The sequence below is a fragment of the Narcine bancroftii genome, chromosome 7 (genome assembly GCF_036971445.1).
Source record: "Narcine bancroftii isolate sNarBan1 chromosome 7, sNarBan1.hap1, whole genome shotgun sequence".
Taxonomy (NCBI): Eukaryota; Metazoa; Chordata; class Chondrichthyes; order Torpediniformes; family Narcinidae; genus Narcine; species Narcine bancroftii.
In genome coordinates this window covers 169,398,384-169,422,499 of record NC_091475.1, presented here as the reverse complement: position 1 = coordinate 169,422,499, position 24,116 = coordinate 169,398,384, and the positions used below count along the sequence as shown (strand labels likewise).

The 24,116-nt window shown below is 40.7% G+C and overlaps 1 protein-coding gene across 1 annotated transcript in view; it reads right to left on the bottom strand.

The window, feature by feature from the left end:
- Window positions 1-24,116, bottom strand: part of aasdhppt (aminoadipate-semialdehyde dehydrogenase-phosphopantetheinyl transferase) — a 55,926-nt gene that overhangs the window by 25,798 nt on the left and 6,012 nt on the right. The window contains exon 2 of the mRNA XM_069891225.1: window positions 12,863-13,088. Coding sequence (XP_069747326.1) covers window positions 12,863-13,088 — 226 coding nt within the window. The remainder of the gene's footprint in view (window positions 1-12,862; window positions 13,089-24,116) is intronic.

The window sequence follows — 24,116 nt, the reverse complement described above, 5'->3', positions numbered from 1 at the left end:
GGACTGCCTGTACACAAAAACCAGTGTACATATTTCTCATGACAGAAAGACTATTTGGGCAATAGTAAAATAAATTGCAGGCATCTTATTAAAATTTCAACTTGTTTTACTCAGTTGTACCATCTGCTTTGCAATAATCTTTAATATACACAGTAGGTTCAAAACTATTTTAATTTACATTTTGCTAATTTACTACCCAAACTCAGCAGGTGTGTCAGAGACTTATCTTCTAACCTCGGAAAGCTACAATCAGATTTTAGATTTATTGTCAGTGTACATCACAGTGCCTTCCATAATGTTTGGGGCAAAGACATTCTTTTTTCCTTTATTTGCCCCTCCAGTTTTAAATTTGTAATCTGACAATTCACACGTAATTAAAGTGCACACTCCAGATTTTATTCAAGGTTATTTGTTTACATTTTGGTTTGAGCATGTAGAAATTACAGCACTTTTTATACACAGTCCCCTCATTTCAGGGTCTGAAACATTTGGATTGAGTATTTAGGTATGTTTAATTGCTTCAATGGTGCAGGCATTAGAGAGCTTGACTTTATTCTAAGCTTTTGATCACCTACAGTATCAGTAGTTGCCATTTTTCAAGATGAGGACCAGAGTTGTGCTAATGAAAGTCAAAGAAACCTTCATGAAAAGAAATACAGAGGCTACACTGCAAGATTCAAACCACGAGTTAGCTACAAAAAGGATGGCCAGATTAGTCTGCCTGCAGAATTCTGGAAAAAGGTCTTGTGGGACAGATGAGACCAAGATTGACTTGCATCAGAGCAAAATGTGGAAGCTTCAACGAACTGCCCAAGATCCAAAGCAGACCACCTTTGCCATGGTTTCCATCTTGCAGTGTAGCCTCTGTATTTGTTTTCCTGAAGTCTTCTGTGGAGAGTAGTCATTGACATATCCACACCTGCCTCCTGAAGAGGGTTTCTGATCATTCGAACATATTTCTTCATTATGATGAGAATTCTTATGTCATCAGAAGGGGAGATCTTCCTCAGAATACCAGTCCCTTTGGGATGACTGAGCTGACCAGTACACTCTTTCTTCATAATGATGCTCCAAACTGTTGATTTTGATAATCCTAAGGTTTGGGGAATGTCTCTTACAGTTTTATTCTTGTTTTTCAGCCTTTTTTGACTTTCATTGGCACATGGGCGGGGGAAGCACGGATGGCATACCAGTTAGCACAGTGCCACCGATTGGGACCAGGGTTCGAATCCCACGCTGTCTGCAATGAGTTTGTACGTTCTCCTAGGTTTGCTTGGGTTTACCCCAGGGGCTCTGGTTTCCTCTCACCATTAAAAACATACCAGGGGTGTAGGTTAATTGGATGGCATGGACTTGTGGACTGAAATGGCCTGTTACCATGTGGTATGTCTAAATTTAATTTAAAAATAAAAAATTCTGGTCCTCATGTTGAAAAAAACTACAAACTCCCAAGATGAAGCAAGTCTTGCTCTCTTACACCTGGACGAATGAAACAATTAAACATAACTGAGTATTCACAACACTTGTGAAGCTAAATGTCCCAGACATAATGGCGCCTTGAAATGAGGGGACAATGTATAAAAAGTGCTGTAATTTCTTCATGGCCAAACCATAAAATCTGGAATGTGCACTTTAATTACATGTGAATTGTGTGATTATAAATTTAAAACTATGGAGCACACGGGAAAATAAAGAAAAATGTGCCTTTGTCCCAAACAATATGGAGGGCACTGTATATGGCATCACATACAACCCTGAGATTCTTTATCCTGTAGGTGAGTCAGAATTACCCCTTTTTGTAGTTGGGAAAATACACAAATAAAGAACTATAAACAAAGAGCAAAATGTAAACAATCTGTGCAATACAGAAAGAATTTTCAAAAAATTCAATAAAGTACAAAAGCAAAACTCCATAAATAAGTTCCTGATTGAGTTAGTTGCTGATGAGTCTGATGGTGAAGGGGTAGACGCTGCTTCTAAATCTGTTGCGCAAGTCTTAGGGCACCTATACCACTGTTTTGATGGCAGCAGCAAGAACAGAGAGTGGGCTGGATGATGTGGATCCTTGATGATTGCTGCTGCTCTTCGATGGCAGCTTTGCCAGAAAAGCAAACCACTGATGACAATGACGAATCGCATATAATCGTGGAGCTTGTGAGCAGTGTAAATACACAAGGCCAGAAGTGGATTGTTCAAGCAAATGTGACAGCAGACAAATCTCACTATCCACCAATGAAGTGTGTGTGGTGATGCAAAATGGAGATCCAGACTTGCAAACATCCAAGGTCGAGCTGAGGCCATTTGATGGAGAGCTGATACAATCTAGTTTAAATTCTGTGCACAGTATAAGAATTGCCTGCAACCAGTGAACTTAGAGGAATGAGAAAGTGAGATTGGACTGCGAACCAAATAACTTTTCTGAACTTACACACACATTACATACACTGTGGTTGAGGATTTATTTCTGTTTTATTTTATGCTGTATTCTTTTTGTTTAATTGAGGAGGTGTATTTTTGCAAATAGTTTACGTAATATTACTTTAATGTTAACAGTAATTATCTATTTTGTTTAATCATTTATTAGTAGCGCAATAATTTAGTGGGTTTAGTTTATTATTTGACCATGGAAATAGTCACGCACTTACTTTATTATACGATTGTGGGAAAATAGGGTTAACATTAAATCAATGTGTATGTGCATAGTTTATTCAAGTGTGGGGAATTTTATATTAACCATATACAGATTCTAGATACATTTTTTGTTGAGTTTGAAAAGCATTAAGTGGATCTTTGTTTTTTTAAAAAACTATTATTGTTATATTGCAGCGGGGTGAGTGACTGCATGAGTAAACTGACCGAATCGCTACAACACTCAGCTAGTCCAAGATGGCGTGGGCTCCCCTTCACTGCTGAGGAGTCCGCACCTAGCACCGCGTGTGGGCTAAGGAGCCCCCCACTTTCGTGTAGCGGCCCGCCAGCCAGAGGGCAACACCACGATGCAATGATGTCACTTCCGGAAGCGGGTGGGCCAGTGCAGAGAAATGGTGAATTCAAACCAATAGTCATTCATTGGTTCACCCTCACGCAATATGGACGTCTCTTTACTCGGTAATGCTGCCACAGCAGTCGCTACAGTGGTGACCCCAACAGTTCCAGCGTTTTGGAACCAGCATTGATCGCACGAAAATGCAGCAGCGGCTGAATCCATATTTGCAGTGCCTGCGATCAATGCAGTGGGCATATATCTCCCGCCGCTCTAGGCAAGCCAGCCCAGGAACTGGCTACAGCTGGCTGAGTCACAGTTCCACATCAGGGAAATTGTTTCAGAGGACACCAAGTTCTGGCATGTCGTCAGTGGCCTGGATGCTGCCACAGCAGCCAAAGTAAGGTCCTTCATAGAAAACACACTGATGGAGCACAGGTACGAGCAGTTCTGACGTTTCCTCCTTGACACCTTAGAGCTCAGCCGGCAAGAGTGTGCCATCAGAATCCTCAACATTCAGGGCCTGGGTGACAGAAACCCCCCCGCACCCGAGCTAATGCACGAGATGGTGGCCCTGGCAGATGGGCCTATTCCTCTCGAAACTACGAATGCACGTACCTCAGGCAGTTTCGGACATGGATTCAGCACCCTGCACATTGTAGCCAAGGAGGCAGATAAGCTGTTCTACACGCTACAGCAAAGCTCCCTCCACATGCAACCAGTCAACACAATCAGCACCGCCACCCCATCCAGCCCACCGGCGGTAGCTGCAGCACAGCGGCAACTCGAAGAGCGCGTGGAAAAGAACAGCGAGTACTGTTTCTACCACTGCCAATAGGGCAGAAATGCCCGGTGGTGCAGCCCCACCCGTGCTCATACTCCACTGCTAAAACCAACATGACGATGGGAAATGGGCAGACCAGCTGCCTATAGTGGCCTCAGCAGTTGGCACACAGAAAGGCCTAGTATACCTCAGAGACCAGAGGACCAAGAGGGTTTTCCTCGTCGACACTTTAAAAAAAAATGCAGAGGGTAGTGGGTCCCTGGAATGCGTTGCAGAGGTGGTGGTGGAAGTGGTACAATAGGAACATTCAAGAGACAAGCACATGGATGCAAAAAAAAAAAAAGCTCATCAGTGTGAAGAAGGAAAGGTTAGGTTGTTGAGTAGCTTTATTTAGGTTGTACTGTGTTGTAACAATCTATATCAAATTGAAATAGTTGCAGATGTTCAAAAAAGATCTGACATATTTTCTTTAGTGTGGTCAGACCTTAAAAAAATTGAAAATTACAATAACCATTCTTATTTTTATTGTCAACTTTTTAAAAATAAAGTATTCATTGTAGCAATGGATCTTCAATAATACAATCAGTGGATTATAAAGGAGCATTCATGAAGATGCACAATGGTAAGGACAGAAAAACAAATGTCTTAAGAATAAAGTTATTTGAAATCCAGTGTCATATTTTGCAGTGGCAAGGAATCTAATGACAACACACCAGATCAGAAATGCATTGCTCATAAGTGAAGGTGAGAGTTCAAGCACAATAATGCCAACAAGGAATCTTTTGACCTGAGGGAACAAGACAAGCTTTGGACTATTGGATCCTGTCATGTGGCTCCACATATTCTGTAACCTCATCCTTTACAGTCGACTCCAATATCTTCCCAACCACTAACATCAGGCTGACCAGTGTCAATTTCCTTTCTGCTGCCTCCCTCGCTTCTTGAACAGTGGGTTACATTTGTGATTTTCCAGTCCTCTGGGACCATACCAGAATCGAACAATTCCTGAAGGTTCATTACCTATGCCTCTACAATCTCTACCACGACTTATTTCGTTACCCAAGTATGCAATCCATCTGGTCCGGGAGACTTATCCACCCTAAGGCCAATCAGCTTTCTGAACACCTGTTCCCTTGAAATAGTATCTGTACTTTATTTTCCTTCCCTGATACCAGTCGACATCTGTCACACTATTAATGTCTCCTATTATTATTTCTCCAGTTTCATTTTCTAATGGTGCTCTGCAGTATTTCTAACTTTTTCCTCTTTATAAAAAATATTTTATTTTGGATTTTAAAAAAATACATAAAATCTTCAATAACACAATATTAAGCTTTTCTTACAACGATAAGAACAAAACATCCCCTCCCTCTCTCCTTCAGTTCTGCCTCTTGCAGAGCTTACATATCTTTTAAATATATAGAATACAGTTGGGGAAATCACTTTTGGTTCTCTTTATATACTTGAAGTTTTTTGTATCCTCATATTATTTGCTTGTCTTTTCATACTTTATCTTTTCCCACCTTATGAGATTTTTAGTTGCCTTCTGCAAGTTTTTAAAAACTTCCCAATCTTCTGTCTTCCCATTAATTTTTGCTTCCTTGTATGCTTTCTCTTTTGCTTTTATGTTGGCTTTGACTTCCCTTGTCAGCCACAGTTGTGACACTTTTCCATTCGAATATTTCATCTTTTTTTGGAATGCATTTCTCTTGCTTCTTCATTTCTGGCAGAAACTCCATCCATTGCTGCTCTGCCGTCTTCCCAACATGTGCCCTCTTCCAATCTACTTTGGCCAGTTCCTATCTCATGCCACAACAATTCCCTTTGCTCTAGTGAAATAATGACAATCTAAATTTAGTTTCTCCTTGTTAAGTTTCAAACTGAACTCAATCATATTGTGATCACTGCCCCTTAAGGTTCCTTTACTCTAAACACTCTAATCACTTCTGGCACAGCACAACACAACACCCAATCCAGTATAGCCGATCTCCTAGAGGGCTCATCAACAAGCTGCTTTAAAAAGCCATCTCGTAGGCATTGGGCAAATTCTCTCTTGAGATCCAGTCCCAACTTAACTTGCATGTTAAAATCCCCCATGACTACCATAACATTACCCTTCTGACACATCTTTTCTATTTGTTGTTGCAATTTGTTGTCTACATCCTGGGTGCTGTTTGAAGGTCTGTATGTAACTGCCAATAGTGTCTTTTTATCTTTGCCATTTCTTAACTCAACCCACAATGATTCTAGATCTTCTGATCCTATGTCATCTCTTTTTAATAATTTAATGTTATTCCTTACCCACAGAGCCATGCCATTCCTTTAGCTTACCTAAGCTGCTTTCAGGTGGCCAGAATACCCGACTGTAAAGCTACCTATGCTACCCCAATGCGGTTGTCAGGTGGCCACCTGAAAGTGGAGAACCCGGCCAGAAGGAAAACTTACCTAAACCTCCTCCTGCAGGTATATTCTCCAACTCGTAGAATCCCCCTTTGCACTGAAAGCAGCAGTGGGACTACGACCACAGTCCACAGGAGCCGGCATTCACTTGAATGCAGCTCTCCTTCAACTGGTCCATTCAGATAACAGAAAGGAGTCTTCTCCGCGGCCACCTGAATGTCTCAGCTGCAATCCCCCAGCCGCATCTGCCGGTGCATTATCTCCATCCGAGCACCTGAAAGTGGCTTTACCTGCCAATTTGTATGCACTGCATATCCTTGGACATTCAACTCCCAATGACATCCATCCTTAAGACATGATTCAGTGATGGCTACAACATTGTACTTGCCAATCTTCAGCTGTACTACAAGATCATCCACTTTATTTCTTATGCATTTAAAATAAAAAAACTGTATTAAGCACTGTATTTGTTAATTTTTTTGACTGCTCCCCTGTTACATTGCAACTCATTCCCATGACTGCAATTTTGCCCCATCTGAATGTCCTTCAAACTCCCTACCAGATATTCTACTTGTGCGCCAACTACTTTTCTTCTATCCCCTAAAACCAGACATTACAGCACAGAAACAGGCCCCTTTGGCCCTTCTAGACTGTGCCAAATAATTTTTTTTTGCCTAGTCCCACTGACCTGCCCCTAGTCCATAGCCCTCCATACCTCTCCCATCCATGCATCTGTCCAAATTCTTCTTGAATGTTAAAAATGAGCCTGCATTCACTTTTCCCCTTTCACCCTCAACTCGTGTCCCCTGATTTGTATCTCACCTTCCCTCAATGGAAAAAGCCCATCTACATTTACTCTGCTTACCCCCTCAATTTTAAATACCTCTATCAAATCTCCCCTCATTTTTCTACAGTCCATGGAATAAAATCCTAACCTGTTTAACCTTTCCTTGTAACTCAGTTCCTAAAGTCTGGGCAATGTCCTAGTAAATCTTCTCTGCACTCTTTCTATTTATTGATATCTTTCCTGTAGTTAGATGACCAAATCTGCATACAATACTCTAAATTTGGCTTCACCAATGTCTTACGCAACTTTATCATAACATCCCAACTCCTATACTCAATACTCTGATTTATAAAGCCCAATATGCCTAAAGCTCTATTTACAACCCTGTTCACCACTTTCACAGAATTATGTATCTGTATTCCCAGATCCCCCTGTTCTACCGCATCCCTCAGTGCCCTACCATTTACTGTGTATGACCTTTCTTGGGCTGTCCTCCAAAAATGCAACATCTCACACTCGTACAAGAGAAAGCTTCTAAGCTTTTGATCAACTTTGGAGTCTGTAGTTGCCATTTTTCAATGAGGACCACAGTTGTGTCAAAGAAGCCATTAGGAGTCTGAAAAACAGGAATAAAACAGTAAGAGACATCACCCAACCCATACAATTACCAAATCAACAGTTTGGAACATCATCAAGAAGAAAGAGTACTAGTGAGCTCAGTAATTGCAAAGGGACAGGTATTCCAAGGATGCCCTCCACTGCGAATGACAGAAGAATTCTCATTATGATGAATAAAATTCCCCAATGTATGTCCAACAGATCAGAAACACTTTTCAGGAGGCATGTGTGAATATATCAATGACTACTGTTCACAAAAGACTGCCTGAAAAAAATACAGAGGCTATAATGCAAGATTAAAACCATGACAAAGGTGGTAAGCTTTGGATCTTGGGCAGCTCCTTTACACCTTTGCTCTTGGCATCACTCTGATACAGATTAATCTTGGTCTCATCTGTCCACAAGACCTTTTTCTAGAATTCTGAAGGCTCTTTTAAATACTCCTTGGCAAACTAATCTGGCCAACCTTTCTGTGGTTTGCTTCCTGCAGTGTAGCTTCTATTTATTTTCCTGAAGTCTTCTGCAGACATTAGTCATTGACATATCCATACCTGCCTCCTGAAGAGGGTTTCTGATCTGTCAGACACATGTTTGAGGATTTTTCTTCATTATGATGAGCATTCTTCAGACATTCGTCATCATTACAGGTCTTTCTTGGAATACCAGAACTTATGAGTATGGAGTTCACCAATATGCTCTTTCTTCTTGATAATGTTTCAAATTGTCAATTTTGGTAATCCTAGGATTTGGGCGATGTCTCTTATTATTTTATTCCTGTTTTTTAGCCTCATAATGGCTTATTTGACTTTCATTGGTACAACTCTGGTCCTCATGTTGAAAAATAGTAACTAGACTCCAAAGGTGATCAAAAGCTTAGAAGCAAGCCTAACCCTCATTTACCTGCATAGCTGAAGCAATTAAACATAGCTGAATACTCACAAACATCTGTGAAGCCAAATGTCCCAAATATTACAGTGCCCTGAAATTAGGAGCCTATGTATAAAAAGTTCTGTAATTTCTTCATGGTCAAAGCAAAATGTATACAAATAACCTTGAATATGTACTTTAATTACATGTGAATTGTTTGATTACAAATTGAAAACTGTGGAGCATGGGGGCAAATAAAGCAAAAAAATGTCTTTGTCCCAGACATTATGGAGGGCACTGTAGATGACAAACAACAATGGTCCCAAAACCTTTCACTGAGGGACACCAATAGTAACAGGCCTCCAGTCTGAGAAGCAATCAACCACCAGTACTCTCTGGCTTCTCCCATCCAGACATTGTCAAATCCAGCTCACTACTTCACCAAGAATACCTAGTGTCTTCACCTTCCTAACCTCCCACGTGGGATCATGTCAAAGGCCTTACTAAAGTCCATGTAGACAACATCCACAGTCTTTACTTCATCAACTTTCCTGTTAACCTCCTCGAAAAACACGACCTACCATACCACGTACAAAGCCAAGTAGATTATCCCTAATTAAAATTATTTGGCTATCCAAATAATTTATAACTCTTAGAACATCTTCCAATAATTTACTTACTACTGACATCAGGCTCACCAGCCTATAATTTCCAGGGTTATTTTTGGAGTCATTTTTGAACAACATGAGCTACCCTTCAATCCTCTGGCACCACACCCGTGGCTAAGGACATTTTAAATATTTCTGCCAGAGCCCATGCAATTTCTACACTAGCATCTTTCAAAGTCCAATGTAATATTTTGTAAGGCTCTGGGAATTTAGCCACCCTTATTTGCTTTAAGACAGCAAACACTTCCCCTTTAATTTGTATAGTTTCCATGATCTCACTGCTTGTTTTCCTTACTTCCCATGACTCTGTACCTCTTTCATGTTGGTTCTCTCCCTCTTGTGAATCTAGTTTACACACCTGCCCTTTCTCCCCCACAGCAGAATTAGCCAACTTCCCTGCCAAGATATTGGTTCCCCTCCTGTTCAGACGCAACCCACCCCACTTGTGCAGGTCATGCCTGCCATAGAAAAAGGTTCCAATAATCCAAGAATTTGAATTCTGACCCCTTCAACCATTCATTTAATAGCCCTATCTCTTTGTTCTGACCTTCTCTAGCTCTTTGCACTAGAATTAATTCAGAGATTACCACTTTGGAGGTCTTGCTCTTCAGCATCTTTCCCAACTCCCTAAATTTACTTTCCAGGCCTTCTATCCCACTCCTGCTCATGACACTAATATGAATATGTACCACTACCTCTAGCCACTTATCCCCTCCTTTAAGAATATTCTGCATCCACTCAGAGACATCCTGAATGCAAGCACCCAGGAGGCCTTTTGCAGCCGCAGAATCTCATATTAGTGCCCCTGACAATCGAGTCCCCCATGACTATCACTCTACCTGACTTCATCCTTCCCTTCTGAGGCTCAGAGGTGACCATGGTTTTATTGGTCTGGATGCTACCTTGTCCAGATACACTAACCCCCCTCAGGAGTATACAAAGGGTTATACTTGTTGCTGAGGGTAATGGCCAGAGGGGTGCTCTGCATTGTCTGCCTTTTCCCTTCCCTCATTTGATTATCACCCAGCCACCTTCCTCCTGCCTCCTAGATGTGATGTGTCCCTGTAACTCCTGTCTATTAATCTTCAACCTCCCGAATGATCTGGAGTTCATCCAACTCCAATTCCCTAACATAGCTTCTAAGGAGCTGCAGTTGGATGTTCTTCTCGCAAATGAAGTAGTCAGGGATACTGTTAGCAGCCTTCATAATCCATATACTGCAAGAGGCACATGTTCCTGCCCTAGCTGCCATTTCCACTATCAAATAGAAAAAAAGTTATGAAAAAACTGTTTTGCTGTGCTTTTTGCAGAATCCTTTTGCAGAGACAAATGCTTGCCGACTTTCGTGTTATATTTTTGAGTTTTAACTGTAGAATCCTTTTGTTCAACAGAATTGTCCCTAGCTTACCTCAACTTCTGCACCCACCACCTCAGCCTCTGCTCACCGCAGCCTCTCAAACGAAAGCCTCAAATTGCCACTCCCACAACTAGTGTTCCACATTGGCCGCATTGCTTGAGCTTCCCTTCCTTTTATTGGCTATAACTAATGAGCCCAGTGCTTTTTTTGTTTATATATATATATATACTGGTCCACTCATTCAGTTCCACTCTCCCAGTGCACAATGAGACTTAAAAAAACACCTACATTTCCTGTTGCTCTTTAAATGATCCCCCTCTCGTTTACAGTCCCGCTTTTGTATGTCACGACAAGATTTAAACAAGCGCCTATCTTTCCTGGTGCTTTTAAAAAGCTCCTCCTCTTGTTTAAAGTCCTGCTCACACAGTGCACAATGAGATTTAAACAAGTACCTACCTTTCCCAGTCCTTTTTAAATGCTCCTCCTCTCAGTCACATGACTTGTCTGTGCAGAATACTTCATATCAAGTGACAAAATTATATCCCAGACCTAAACACTGTTGAAAGAATCACATCAGATATGGGCAGGATATGATGATGGAATGCCAAAGCAGCTACTTCATGGAGAAGTGACTGAGGGTAAATGGTCACATAGTAGACAGAAAAAGTGATTCAAAAATACTCTTACAACATTCCTGAAGAATTTGAACATTGACACAAATTACTGGGATTACCAAGTATTGGGTTATCCTGTTTGGCTTACCCTCATGAAAAGCCGTGCTTGTTTAGATAAAGAAACAAGAATGGAAGCAGCAAAGAGAAAAAAAATCTCAAAATTCAAGAACAACTGGTGCTATACCATCCCCATCTGAGTGAAAGGAACATTCGAGCCCAAATTGGCCTTCTCAGCCATCTTTGAACACGTTGCAATAGTACAGACTAGGTATCATGGTCTTGTTCGAAAATGGATGATGAATGATGATGACCTCAAATATGTTGCACATGTCCTCATACCTTGTGCTATCATTTACTATTAAAATTATTGAGCAATCCGGGGGAAAAAAAACATAGTACAGGATTGATTTTCTTTTCATTGAAAAATTATATCAGTTGGACTCAAAAATGCTCAAAACGGTAAACATTATAGCTGGATAGGAGAAATAAGCTTGAGAGATTGGGAAAGGTGAGCAGGGCTGCCAAAGAAAATTAACAAGTATAGTCAGAATATTTGCTACCCGCTGGAAATTTATCAGGAATAGTGAATATGAAATATTTCTCAAGTCAACATGAAATTAGAGTGACATTCCTCATGTAATATAAATTCCATTTATCTACTCAAACATAAACTAACAATTTATCTTGAAAAATATCTCAAAATTAAAGGACAAACTGGGAAGCAGCTTTGAATAGGTGATTACAGACACAATGATAATTAAAAGATTTATAACAAACGCGTACATCAAGCTGCAAGAGAAAGAAAATGATGAAATAAGCAATAAACCCAAACAAAAGTGGGAACAAGATCTAAACAAAGATAAAAAATGAAATATGGGAAAAGCTATTCTCCAGAACTATGAGAAATATAATAAATACGAGGTTACGCATGATACAATATAATTGGTTACACAGGCTATATATCATGCCCCAAAAGTTAAATAAATGGGATCCAACATTATCAGATAGACATTTTCGTTGTAAGAAGGAAACGGGAAAACAGGACATGCAATATGGGCATGTGAGAAAGTGAAAAAGTTTTGGGAAGATCCAAATCAGGTATTAAATAAAATCACAAAGAGCAACATACCAATAAATCCAGAGATCTTTCTTCTAAGTAATATAAGTAAAGAATTAGACCTCAAATTGGATGAAGCGCAAAAAAGATTTATGATGAAAGCCTTAGTTGTGGCAAAAAATGTATAATGTCAACTTGGAAATCAGAAAAGAGCCTGCGAGTACAGCAATGGTACATAGAAATGAATAAATGTATTCCATTAGAAAAAAATAACATATAATTTAAAAAATAAAGTCACATTATTTGAACAAATTTGGGAACCGTACATGGAGCACAACAGAGAGGGCCTACCGCGGACCTCCACCCCCTAAAATGATAGAATGAGAAGACGACGAAATGAACTGACCCAGTGTGTAACAGTAGATGACACAATTTTCTTGTTTATTTTCATTTGTGTGATGACATTGTTTAATGGGTTTATTATATTGTATATGATGAACGTTTAATGGGTTTGGAGGGGGGTGGGAAGGAAGGAGGGGGGAAAAAGGGGAGAAAATGACACTGTGTATATTCAAGAGGGAAATGTTTGTGTGTATTTTGGTTAATATGGTTCATAGTGTGAAAAATAAAAAAAAATAAAAAAAAAAAATATCTCAAAATTTCTTACCTGGAAAGTCAGTCTTCATGATATCTACACCAACTTGCAGATTAGGTTCTGCTGCCAGAACAGTGTAATCCCCTTGATGTGAAATATTGAAATTAAAATTTGGGATTATGTTCATGGCAGGATTCGCTAGAAATGGCTTTCCTTTAGTTGTCCTTTTAAGTTGGATTTCATTCCAAGGAATCTTTAGCTTTTCAGTTACTAATTTCCTGATCAGGAGTCGTCCACTCTAAGAAAGAAAAAAAATGAAGAGCTGAAATAGGAAGAGCTGAAATTGTTCAACTATGCAAAGTTAAGCAAAATTGCAATCAATTCAAATTAAAATGAATGGATCTGGCCAGGACAGCATCTGATCCAGCTTTAACACTTCAAATGACTGCTAACATTAGCTGTCTGTACTCAGCTAAGTGACAATGTAGGCAATTTACCAGAAAGCTATCAACACTCATGGACCAATACCTAGAAAAATCTTCATAACATTTTTCCTTTTCACTCCAGACAGTGGTTCTAAACATTGTCAATAAATCTTTCAAATAATGATTGCTCCATCACAATGAAAATATCCCACGAAGTTGTTAACAGCAACACTGAAATTTTCAATAGACTTTATTCTATTGAAAATGCAATTCCCAGTACAGTGAATGAAAATTACTGTATGATATGAGCAATTAACACGTCCACAAGGTATGGATAAAGGAATTTAAGCAAAACAAAAAAGGCCAACTTTCATTCACATAGATGAAGCATTTATATTATTCATGTTGCTCAACACAATTTCATAAATGAACACCGACACTCAAAACTACTTTGTTGGTTTTCTACTCTACTAAAATAATAACGGTTAATTATTGATATGGAGGTCTGTGTTATATACAAATTAAGTATCACAAAACATTAACATTCTTTACCTCACAAAATGTGTCTGAACTTTTTTCTCATAATAGAAAACCTACATAAAATAGCGCTAATTCACATTTAATAATGCCCAGAGAATCAGTAAAATGTTTTACTTAGGCACATTGAATAGGACATGGCAAGCTTACATTGAGAAGTTACTAACAAATTTCCAAATATCCACATGAAAGTTAGAAATGAATCAGCAATCAATATTTCTCCAGACTATTTTGATTTTTTCATTTAGGAGGGATATACTTAAATTAGAGGCAGTTTATTGGGGGAGGGGGGCAGGCCTCAATGCTAAGTACTACCAAACAATACTACAGTTGAGTGTTCTTTGGCTTGGCTTCGCGGACGAAGATTTATGGAGGGGGTAAAAAGTCCACGTCAGCTGCAGGCTCGTTTGTGGCTGACAAGTCCGATGCGGGACAGGCAGACACGATTGCAGCGGTTGCAGGGGAAAATTGGTTGGTTGGGGTTGGGTGTTGGGTTTTTCCTCCTTTGCCTTTTGTCAGTGAGGTGGGCTCTGCGGTCTTCTTCAAAGGAGGCTGCTGCCCGCCAAACTGTGAGGCGCCAAGATGCACGGTTTGAGGCGTTATCAGCCCACTGGCGGTGGTCAATGTGGCAGGCACCAAGAGATTTCTTTAGGCAGTCCTTGTACCTTTTCTTTGGTGCACCTCTGTCACGGTGGCCAGTGGAGAGCTCGCCATATAACACGATCTTGGGAAGGCGATGGTCCTCCATTCTGGAGACGTGACCCATCCAGCGCAGCTGGATCTTCAGCAGCGTGGACTCGATGCTGTCGACCTCTGCCATCTCGAGTACTTCGACGTTAGGGATGTAAGCGCTCCAATGGATGTTGAGGATGGAGCGGAGACAACGCTGGTGGAAGCGTTCTAGGAGCCGTAGGTGGTGCCAGTAGAGGACCCATGATTCGGAGCCGAACAGGAGTGTGGGTATGACAACGGCTCTGTATACGCTTATCTTTGTGAGGTTTTTCAGTTGGTTGTTTTTCCAGACTCTTTTGTGTAGTCTTCCAAAGGCGCTATTTGCCTTGGCGAGTCTGTTGTCTATCTCATTGTCGATCCTTGCATCTGATGAAATGGTGCAGCCGAGATAGGTAAACTGGTTGACCGTTTTGAGTTTTGTGTGCCCGATGGAGATGTGGGGGGGCTGGTAATCATGGTGGGGAGCTGGCTGATGGAGGACCTCAGTTTTCTTCAGGCTGACTTCCAGGCCAAACATTTTGGCAGTTTCCGCAAAGCAGGACGTCAAGCGCTGAAGAGCTGGCTCTGAATGGGCAACTAAAGCGGCATCGTCTGCAAAGAGTAGTTCACGGACAAGTTTCTCTTGTGTCTTGGTGTGAGCTTGCAGGCGCCTCAGATTGAAGAGACTGCCATCTGTGCGGTACCGGATGTAAACAGCGTCTTCATTGTTGGGGTCTTTCATGGCTTGGTTCAGCATCATGCTGAAGAAGATTGAAAAGAGGGTTGGTGCGAGAATACAGCCTTGCTTCACGCCATTGTTAATGGAGAAGGGTTCAGAGAGCTCATTGCTGTATCTGACCCGACCTTGTTGGTTTTCGTGCAGTTGGATAATCATGTTGAGGAACTTTGGGGGACATCCGATGCGCTCTAGTATTTGCCAAAGCCCTTTCCTGCTCACGGTGCATGAGTTTTTCAAGCTTTGTTGGGACCAAGGTAAACTGCCTCAGGATCTTCGTGATGCCGCCATCATCACCCTGTACAAAAACAAAGGCGAGAAATCAGACTGCTCAAACTACAGGGGAATCACGTTGCTCTCCATTGCAGGCAAAATCTTCGCTAGGATTCTACTAAATAGAATAATACCTAGTGTCGCCGAGAATATTCTCCCAGAATCACAGTGCGGCTTTCGCGCAAACAGAGGAACTACTGACATGGTCTTTGCCCTCAGACAGCTCCAAGAAAAGTGCAGAGAACAAAACAAAGGACTCTACATCACCTTTGTTGACCTCACCAAAGCCTTCGACACCGTGAGCAGGAAAGGACAGTTGAGTGTAGTGAACACCTGATCAACAACTCCTCCAGCGATGTCCAGTTAGGGACCTGGCGTAGAGCAGCGTTCATAGTCAGGACCAAGGAGCAAAGAGCTTGCAAACCACATGGCGTGCTATTAAAGTGTAGCATACTGAAGAGTCTGGCCCAGGTAATCAGTAAGTGATTTAAAGGGACTAATAGTCAATAGTGAGTGATTTAAAGGGGCCAATGGTCATGTGTGCATTAATGGGTAGGCCACCTTGATTGGCAGGTGATGTAACTTCTGACTAAATTCCAGATGGAGAGGTGCAATGACCCGCTGCAATCAACATTCCCACCAAGTTCTAGACGGAGAGGCCACATAACTCTCCACAATCCATACTACACCAGGGGATGGGCACCAAAAGGAAGCCCTGACACTGAGGAAGCTCAAGCAATGATTTGGCCCATTAACTTTAATTCTCTCTCCATTAGTGAATCAAAGAAAATATTTGTTGCAGAAGGTAGGCATTTGGCCCTTCATATCAATCGTTGCTGAACTAGACCCTAACCCTATTCCTATTTTCCATCATGGAGATTACAGCTCTTCATGTTCACACCGAACCTTTTAAATATGATGCAGGTTTATGACTCTACCATACTTTCAGGCAATTAATTCCTTGTTTCTAACACCATCTGGATGAAAAATAGATGATCTCTAATCCTGCCGGCAATTACTTTGCATATATACCCCTAGGGCAGGCTACAGGAAAATAATTTCTTCCTATCGACTCCTTCTAAAACCCTCTGAACTTAACACACCTCAGTTAAGTATTTTCATTTGTCTCCTCCATTCCAAAGAAAATGATCTATGAGGAAGGATTATAGGGGTTAGGTTAATTTCCCAACATCCTCAAATTCCTCTGCACCCTTTCCAGATTTGCTCCTTTCTTATACAGTACTTAGTGACAAGACCTGTACACAGTACAGTACTCAAACGAATCAGTGAAATGCAGATTGCTTTGTGGTCCATATTTGAGTTTCCCATTGTCAACTGTTTTAATTCCCCAACCATTCCTTTGACAGGTCTGACTTTGGCCTAATCCATTGTCAGAGCGAGGTTAAACAAACTTGAGGAACTACACATTATATTCTTCTGAACAATCTTCCACATTGAACATTAATTTTTCTAATCCGATTCCTGTTTCCATCTCTTCTTTACTCTTGTATTTTTTCTAACTTTTTGTTTCCTTCCTTCATGATTTTTCCCGTCTGTCTCTGCACCTCCCAAACCTCATGCCCTACTCTTTATAACCTCTGAGACCCTTTCCCCTCTTCTTCCCCCTTATGAGCAATCAGCCAACTGACCCCTTGTGTCTTTGGAACGAGGAAGGAAACCTGAGCCCCCAGAGGAAATCTGAGCGGTCACGAGGAGTTTACCTAGTCCATCTTAGACTTGATGAAGGGCTCAGACCAGAAAGAGTGATTGACCACTTCTTTCTATGGATGCTGTCTGATCTTCTGAGTTCTTCCAGCAATTCTTTGCCTGCTTGAGTGTTTTACACTGTCTTATGAGCCAAGTATGTTTATTATTTTAATTCCTTAATTTCCAGCATGTGTAGCAGTTTGGTTTTGTGCAGCATATCACATATGTATTGCAAAATAAAATCATAGAATCTCTTCTTACCAATGGTGTCCAGTTCTGGATACAGATCAACATCAGGTAGCCATTTAACTGCTTTTCATTCAAGTGCATCAAAAAGCAGAATTTCAAAACTAATTGAAGAATAAGATTTACACTGCTGCAGCAGAATACTTCAGTCCACTTCAAAGAGAAATGTTATTGTTGTGGAAAAGCATCTCATCTGTCAATAACAATTTTTGTACAAGATTGCAATTATCCAAATACAGTTAATCAATACCATTAGCATTTTACTATGCTGCTATACAATTCTTTTTTTTAAAGATTCTCAATAATCTATGAAGACATTTTAATTCTGGGAGGCATCACTATTCCAGCACCAGTGAGCCAGGTTGAAATCCGGCGCTGTCTGGGAGAATTTTGTGTTCTCCTCGTGACCGCGCAGATTTCCTCTTGGGGGGGGGGGGGGGGGGTCAGGTTTCCTTCTTCGTTCCAAAGACACAAGGGGTCAGTGGACCGAGTGCTCATATGGATGTATTTGGGCAGAGCGGGCTTGTAGGGGCAGAAGAGTCTGTTACGGTGCTGCATCTCCAAATGTAAAAACTCTATTTTTTTTGGCGCAGTGTATTTTATTGTATAAAGGAAGGGTTTAAAATCTTTGCTGGGAAATATTAATGCAGATCAGGCAGCATCTCCAGCAAAAGAAGAAAAATGAACATTGATAAACTGTCATTAAGACACACTTTCAGCACTTTCTATATTCGAGGACCTTGTAAGCATAATTGTTTAAGCAGGCAACTTGTATGTAAAAATTGTCAGTATAAAGTGAAGTATTTATGTCCTATCTAGTTAAAACCCCATCCTCCAAAATGCTCAACTGATCATTAAGATTCAAAAGTGGCTTGAAGGACAGCTTTCTTACAACAAAGAGAAAAATTCACTTATTATTTGGTTTGTTCCACCATGCAATAAAGATTATGGTGGATTTGATGGCAAAAGGATAGAAATCTAGACAGCAAGTCAGAGGAACCAATGCTGAGCTCAAAGATAAAGTTTAGAAAAGTCAAATGCAAAAGATATGAAGATTACTAGATTCTAAGAGGACAATGAGTGCAAAGGCACTTTATCTGAATGTCCATGGTAATAGAAACAAGGTTAATACACTTGTGGCATAAATCACTACAAATGGGTTTGAATTTGTCACCATTACAGAAACATGGTTGCAGGGTGGAAATGATTGGTAATTAAAATCCAAGGGCATCAGGTAAAATGGAAAGATTGGCACTCAATTAAAGATGGGATCAGGCTGATAATGAGAGATGATACAAGATCTAAGGAACAGAATGTTGAATCCATTTGGGTAGGTTTATTGACTGGTAAAAGGGGATAAATTCACGAGTAGGAGTTATTCGTTGGCCATCAAATTATAACATCACAGTGACACAGGCAATAAACTAATAAATATCTGATGCATGAAAGATTGGAACAGCAGTTGTCATGGAGGACTTTAACATGCACATTGATTTAGTGTACTAGGTTGATTAAGAGGACTTCAAAGAATGCATGCGATAGTTTTCTTGAATAGTACGTAACTGAACCTACAAAGGAGCAAGCTATCTTAGATCTGATCCTGTGCAATGAGACCAAATTAATGATCTTGTAATTTTTCATACAAATAGAGGGTGAAATGGGTTGATCATTCAGTGCCTGATGCCTAAACAAGGGAGACTACAAAGGGATGAGGGCAGAGTTGGTTAGCATTGACTGGCAACACAGGCGAGATGGTGAGACAATTGAAGTCTTCCAAAGATTTTTCACAGAGTTTATTAAAATTACATTTTAGTTAAAGCAAGGTCAGTAAAGGTGAGAAGAGCCAGCTTTGGATAACTTAGGAAATAAAGAAAGGCATCAAACTAAAAGCTCATGCAAACAAAGTTATCAAGAGTAGTGGGAAACTGGAAGACTGGGGAAACTTTAAAAAGCAATGAAGAAATACAAAAAAAAAGCAGATCATAAAAGTTCTTGTAATTATATAAAAGGAGAAAAGGGTGTCTAGAGTGAATGTATGTCTTTTGGAAGATGAGAAGGGGAGTTAATGTTGGGTAATGTGGAAATGGCTGGAATGTTGAACAACTATTTTGTGGTGGTCTTTCTGGTGAACACTTCTGACATGCTAAAGAAAGATGGTAACAATACAATGGGAGGTAAGGGCCTCAATACAATTGCTATCACTAGAGAAATAGGCCTAAAGATAGATAAATTCCCTGGTTCTGATGGAATGAATCCCAAGTAACTAAAAGGCAGAAGTTACAGTAAAGGCATGGGTGATGATTTACCAACATTCTCTGGACAGGTACTGGCAGATGGGAAGACAGTGAATATCACACCACTCTTTAAAAAAAATGTAGGCAAAAGGCCAGTTTGTTTCACATCAGTAGTCAGGAAAGTGATTGAAGTTATCATTCAGGAAGTAACAGCAGAACATGTTGATAGAAATGGTTCATTAGGCAGATGTAGCATGAATTCAGAAAGGGCTGATCCTGTTTGACAAACTTACTAGAGTTGTTTGAGGATGTAATGAGCACATTGGACAGAGGGGAACAGGTAAATGTGCTTTTAGATTTCCAGGTGTTCGGTAAACAAATGCACAAAATATTAATCCATAAGATTGCATGGAGTTAGGGTAACGTATTAGAAATAGATCGAGGATTGGTTAGCTGGCAAAAGGCAGTTGACTGTGGAAACAACCTCTCTACTTCTATCTTATCAATTATTTTCATAATGTTATGTTTCGAATAAGATCCCTCTTCATCCTTCTAAACTCCAATGAGTATTGTCCCAAGATATGCAATTTCTCCTCATAAGCTAACCATCTCATTTTCATATTCAACCTGGTAAACCTCCTCTGTACCAACTCCAAAGCCAGTGTCTCCTTCTCTAATAAGAACAGAAAAGCTCATGGTACTTTGGGTTCAGCCACACCAATACCCTGCCCAGTTGCAGAAGAACATCCTTGCTTTTAAGACACAGAAATGCTGGAGGAACTCAGCCAGTCTCACAGTAAAGATATATTTCTGCTGTTTCGGGCCTGAGTAAAACACAAAAGTCTGCAGCCAATGTAGTTGAAGTAAAAACACAAGGCTGGAGAAACTCAGCAGATCAAACAATGCACTTTATCTGGCAAAGATAAAGATACAAAACCAACATTTCAGGCTTGAGCTTTGCTTCAAGGAATAAACAAAAAACAGGAAAATACAAGAATAAAGATTGAACACTGCCCAGGAGAGGAGTCCAGACCAAAAAAAAGGTGTTAATTGGAGAGGTGAGAATTTGATTTTGGCTCTGTGAAAGGACATAGGGGAGAGAGGGGGAGAGAGAGAGAGAGAGAGAGAGAAAGAGCTGGTAAAACAGTGTCAAAAGTGGGGAGGGGGGGGTTGAAGGGAGGGTTTAATGCAAACTAGGCAAGTCAAAGTTAATGCCATCCAGTTGGAGGGGACCCTGACAGAAGGCAAGTTATTCTTCCTCCAATTTGCGGGTGGTCTCAGTCTGGCAATGCATGAGACCATGGACAGACATGTCAGCAAGGGGATGGGGAATTGAAATACATGGCCACTGGGACAGAGGCAAGGTGCTCATCAAAGCAATCTTCCAGTATGCGGCCAATGGGTAAGGGGTAGAAATGATCCCACCTTTTAGCATTACATCATAAAAAAAACCATGTTCCCAGCTTAAACAGCCTCAAACACCTGTTTTCTGCTGTTTATCTTACACAAAAGAATGGTATATGTTTCTGTCTGGTAAATAATCAGCTTTACTTTGAAGGATACAATTTTAATGATGTTTATGCCAGCTTTATTTCAATTTTAATGATGTTTAAGCAAGCCATCTATATATCTGTCTTAGCAAGGTCTCCAATCTGTTTTTTTTTGCAGAGTTTGCAAAATGAGTTCAGCCATTTTATAATTATAAGCTGCCTTCTAATTCTAACAGCAAAAGCTTAAGCACTGACATATAAACTATACTTCCACACATGTGCCAAGTGCAACTGAGGACAAAAATGGAAGGTTAAGACAAATGAATGTGTGGCTGAGGGGCTGGTGTAAAAGACAGGGTTTTGGCTTCTTGGACCATTGGGATCTCTTTTGGGGAAGGCATGACCTTTACAAGAAGGATGGGTTACACCTAAACCAAAAAGGGTCAATATATTGGCAGCTAGGTTTGGTGCAGCCATCTGATGCAGTTTAAACTAATTTGGCAGGGAGATGGGAACCTGTATGATAGGGCAAAGGACAGGAAAGATAAAATAGGAAAAGTTAGGTTAGGCAGCGAAAGTAAAAAATCAGAAAGAGCAAGGAGGGTGAAAAAAGCAAATCTGAAGGCTTTATATCTTAATGCAAGAAGCATTCAGAACAAGATAGATGAATTGGCTGTGGAAATTGAGACAAACAAATACGATTTGATTGGGATTACAGAAACATGGCTGTAAGGTGGGCAAGCCTGGGAACTTAACATCCTGGGGTATACAATATTGAGGAGGGATCGGCAAGAAAGAAAAGGGGGTGGGTTAGCATTGATGGTGAGAGAAGGGACCGACACGATTGACAGGAAGGATATTAACTCGGAAGATGCGGAATCTATATGGATAGAACTGAGGAATAGCAAGGGGCGGAAAACGTTAGTGGGGGCGGTATACAGGTTTCCAAATAGTAATGTAGTGGTGAGGGAAGGCATAAAAAGAGAAATTAGAGAAGCGTGCAATAAGGGAACAGCTGTCATCATAGGAGACTTTAATTTACATATAGATTGGACTAGCCAAATTAGTAAAAATACTGAGGAGGAGGAGTTCCTTGAATGTTTACGGGATGGTTATCTAAACCAATATGTCGAGGAACCAACTCGGGAGCAGGCCATTTTAAACTGGGTATTATGCAATGAAAAGGGACTAATCAGCAATCTTGTTGTATGAGGCCCTTTGGGTAGGAGCAATCACAATATGATCGAATTCTCACTCGACATGGAGAGTGAAGAAATTAAAACAGAGACTAAGGTCCTGAATTTAAATAAAAGGGAATTATGATGGTATGAGATGGGAGTTGAGTAAAATTGATTGGGTGGTGTTTATGGGGGAGGGGGGTTGACGGTGGATAGACAATGGAAAGCATTCAAAGATCTAATGGAAGAATTGCAGAAATCGTTTATACCGGTTTGGCATAACAATAAACCAAAAAAGGTGACTCAACCATGGATAACAAGGGAAATTAGAGACAGCATTAGGTCCAAAGAGAGATCATATCAATTGGCCAAAAAAAGTACCAAATCCGAAGACTGGGAACAGTTCAAGATGCAGCAAAGGAGGACAAAGGGATTAATCAAGAGGGCAAAAATAAATTACGAAAGTAAGTTTGCGGCAAACATAAAAACCACTGCAAAAGCTTTTATAGATATGTCAAGAGGAAAAGATTGGTGAAATCCAGAGTAGGTCCCTTTCAGTCAGAATCAGGGGAATATATAATGGGGAATAAGGAAATGGCAGACCAATTAAATTCTTACTTTAGTTCTGTTTTCAGAAGAGAGGATACAAATAACCTCCCAAGGATGTTGGGAAACAGAGACTAATGCAAGGGAGGAGCTGAAAGAAATCAGTATCTCTAAGGACATGGTCTTGGGGCAATTGAAGGCCGATAAATCCCAAGGGCCTGATAATCTACATCAAGGGTACTTAAAGAGGTAGACATTCAGATAGCAGATGCTTTAAGAATTATTTTCCAGAACTCGATAGACTCAGGATCAGTACCCATGGATTGGAGGGTAGCTAATGTTACCCCACTATTTAAAAAGGGGGGTAGAGAAAAAGCAGGGAATTATAGGCCGGTGAGACTTACATCAGTAGTGGGCAAAATGATGGAATCCATTATTAAGGATGTAATAGCGGAGCATATGACTAGCAGAGAAGGGATCGGACAGAGTCAACATGGATTTACAAAAGGTAAATCGTGCTTGACAAATCTATTGGAATTCTTTGAGATGGTGACAGGTAAAATAGATGGGGGAGAGGCAGTGGATGTGGTGTACCTGGATTTCCAAAAGGCCTTCGATAAGTTCCCACATAAACAACGGGCATGCAAAATCAAGGCTCATGGGATTGGGGGGCAAGGTATTGATGTGGATTGAGAACTGGCTGGCAGATAGAAGACAAAGTTGGGATAAACGGCTCATTTTCTGAGTGGCAGGTGGTGACCAGTGGGGTGCCACAGGGATCTGTATTGGGACCCCAGCTGTTCACAATTTACATTAATCTAGATGAGGGGATTGGATGTAATATCTCCAAATTTGCAGACAACACTAAGCTAGGATGGGTTTTGTGCACTGAAGAGGGGGTCAGGAAGCTCCAGTGTGATTTGGATAAATTGGGGGACTGGGCAGATACATGGCAAATGCACTACAATGTGGATAAATGTGAGGTTATCTACTTTGGTAATACAAACCGGAGGGCAGATTACTATTTGAATGGCAATAGATTAAGAGATGGGTAAGTGCAGAGAGACCTAGGGGTTCTTGTGCACCAGTCACTGAAGGCGAGCATGCAGGTACAGCAGGCGGTTAAAAAGGCAAATGGTATGTTGACCTTCATATCAAGAGGGTTTGAGTATAGGAATAAGGATATCTTACTGCAGCTGTACAAAGCCTTGGTGAGACCCCACCTGGAGTATTGTGTGCAGTT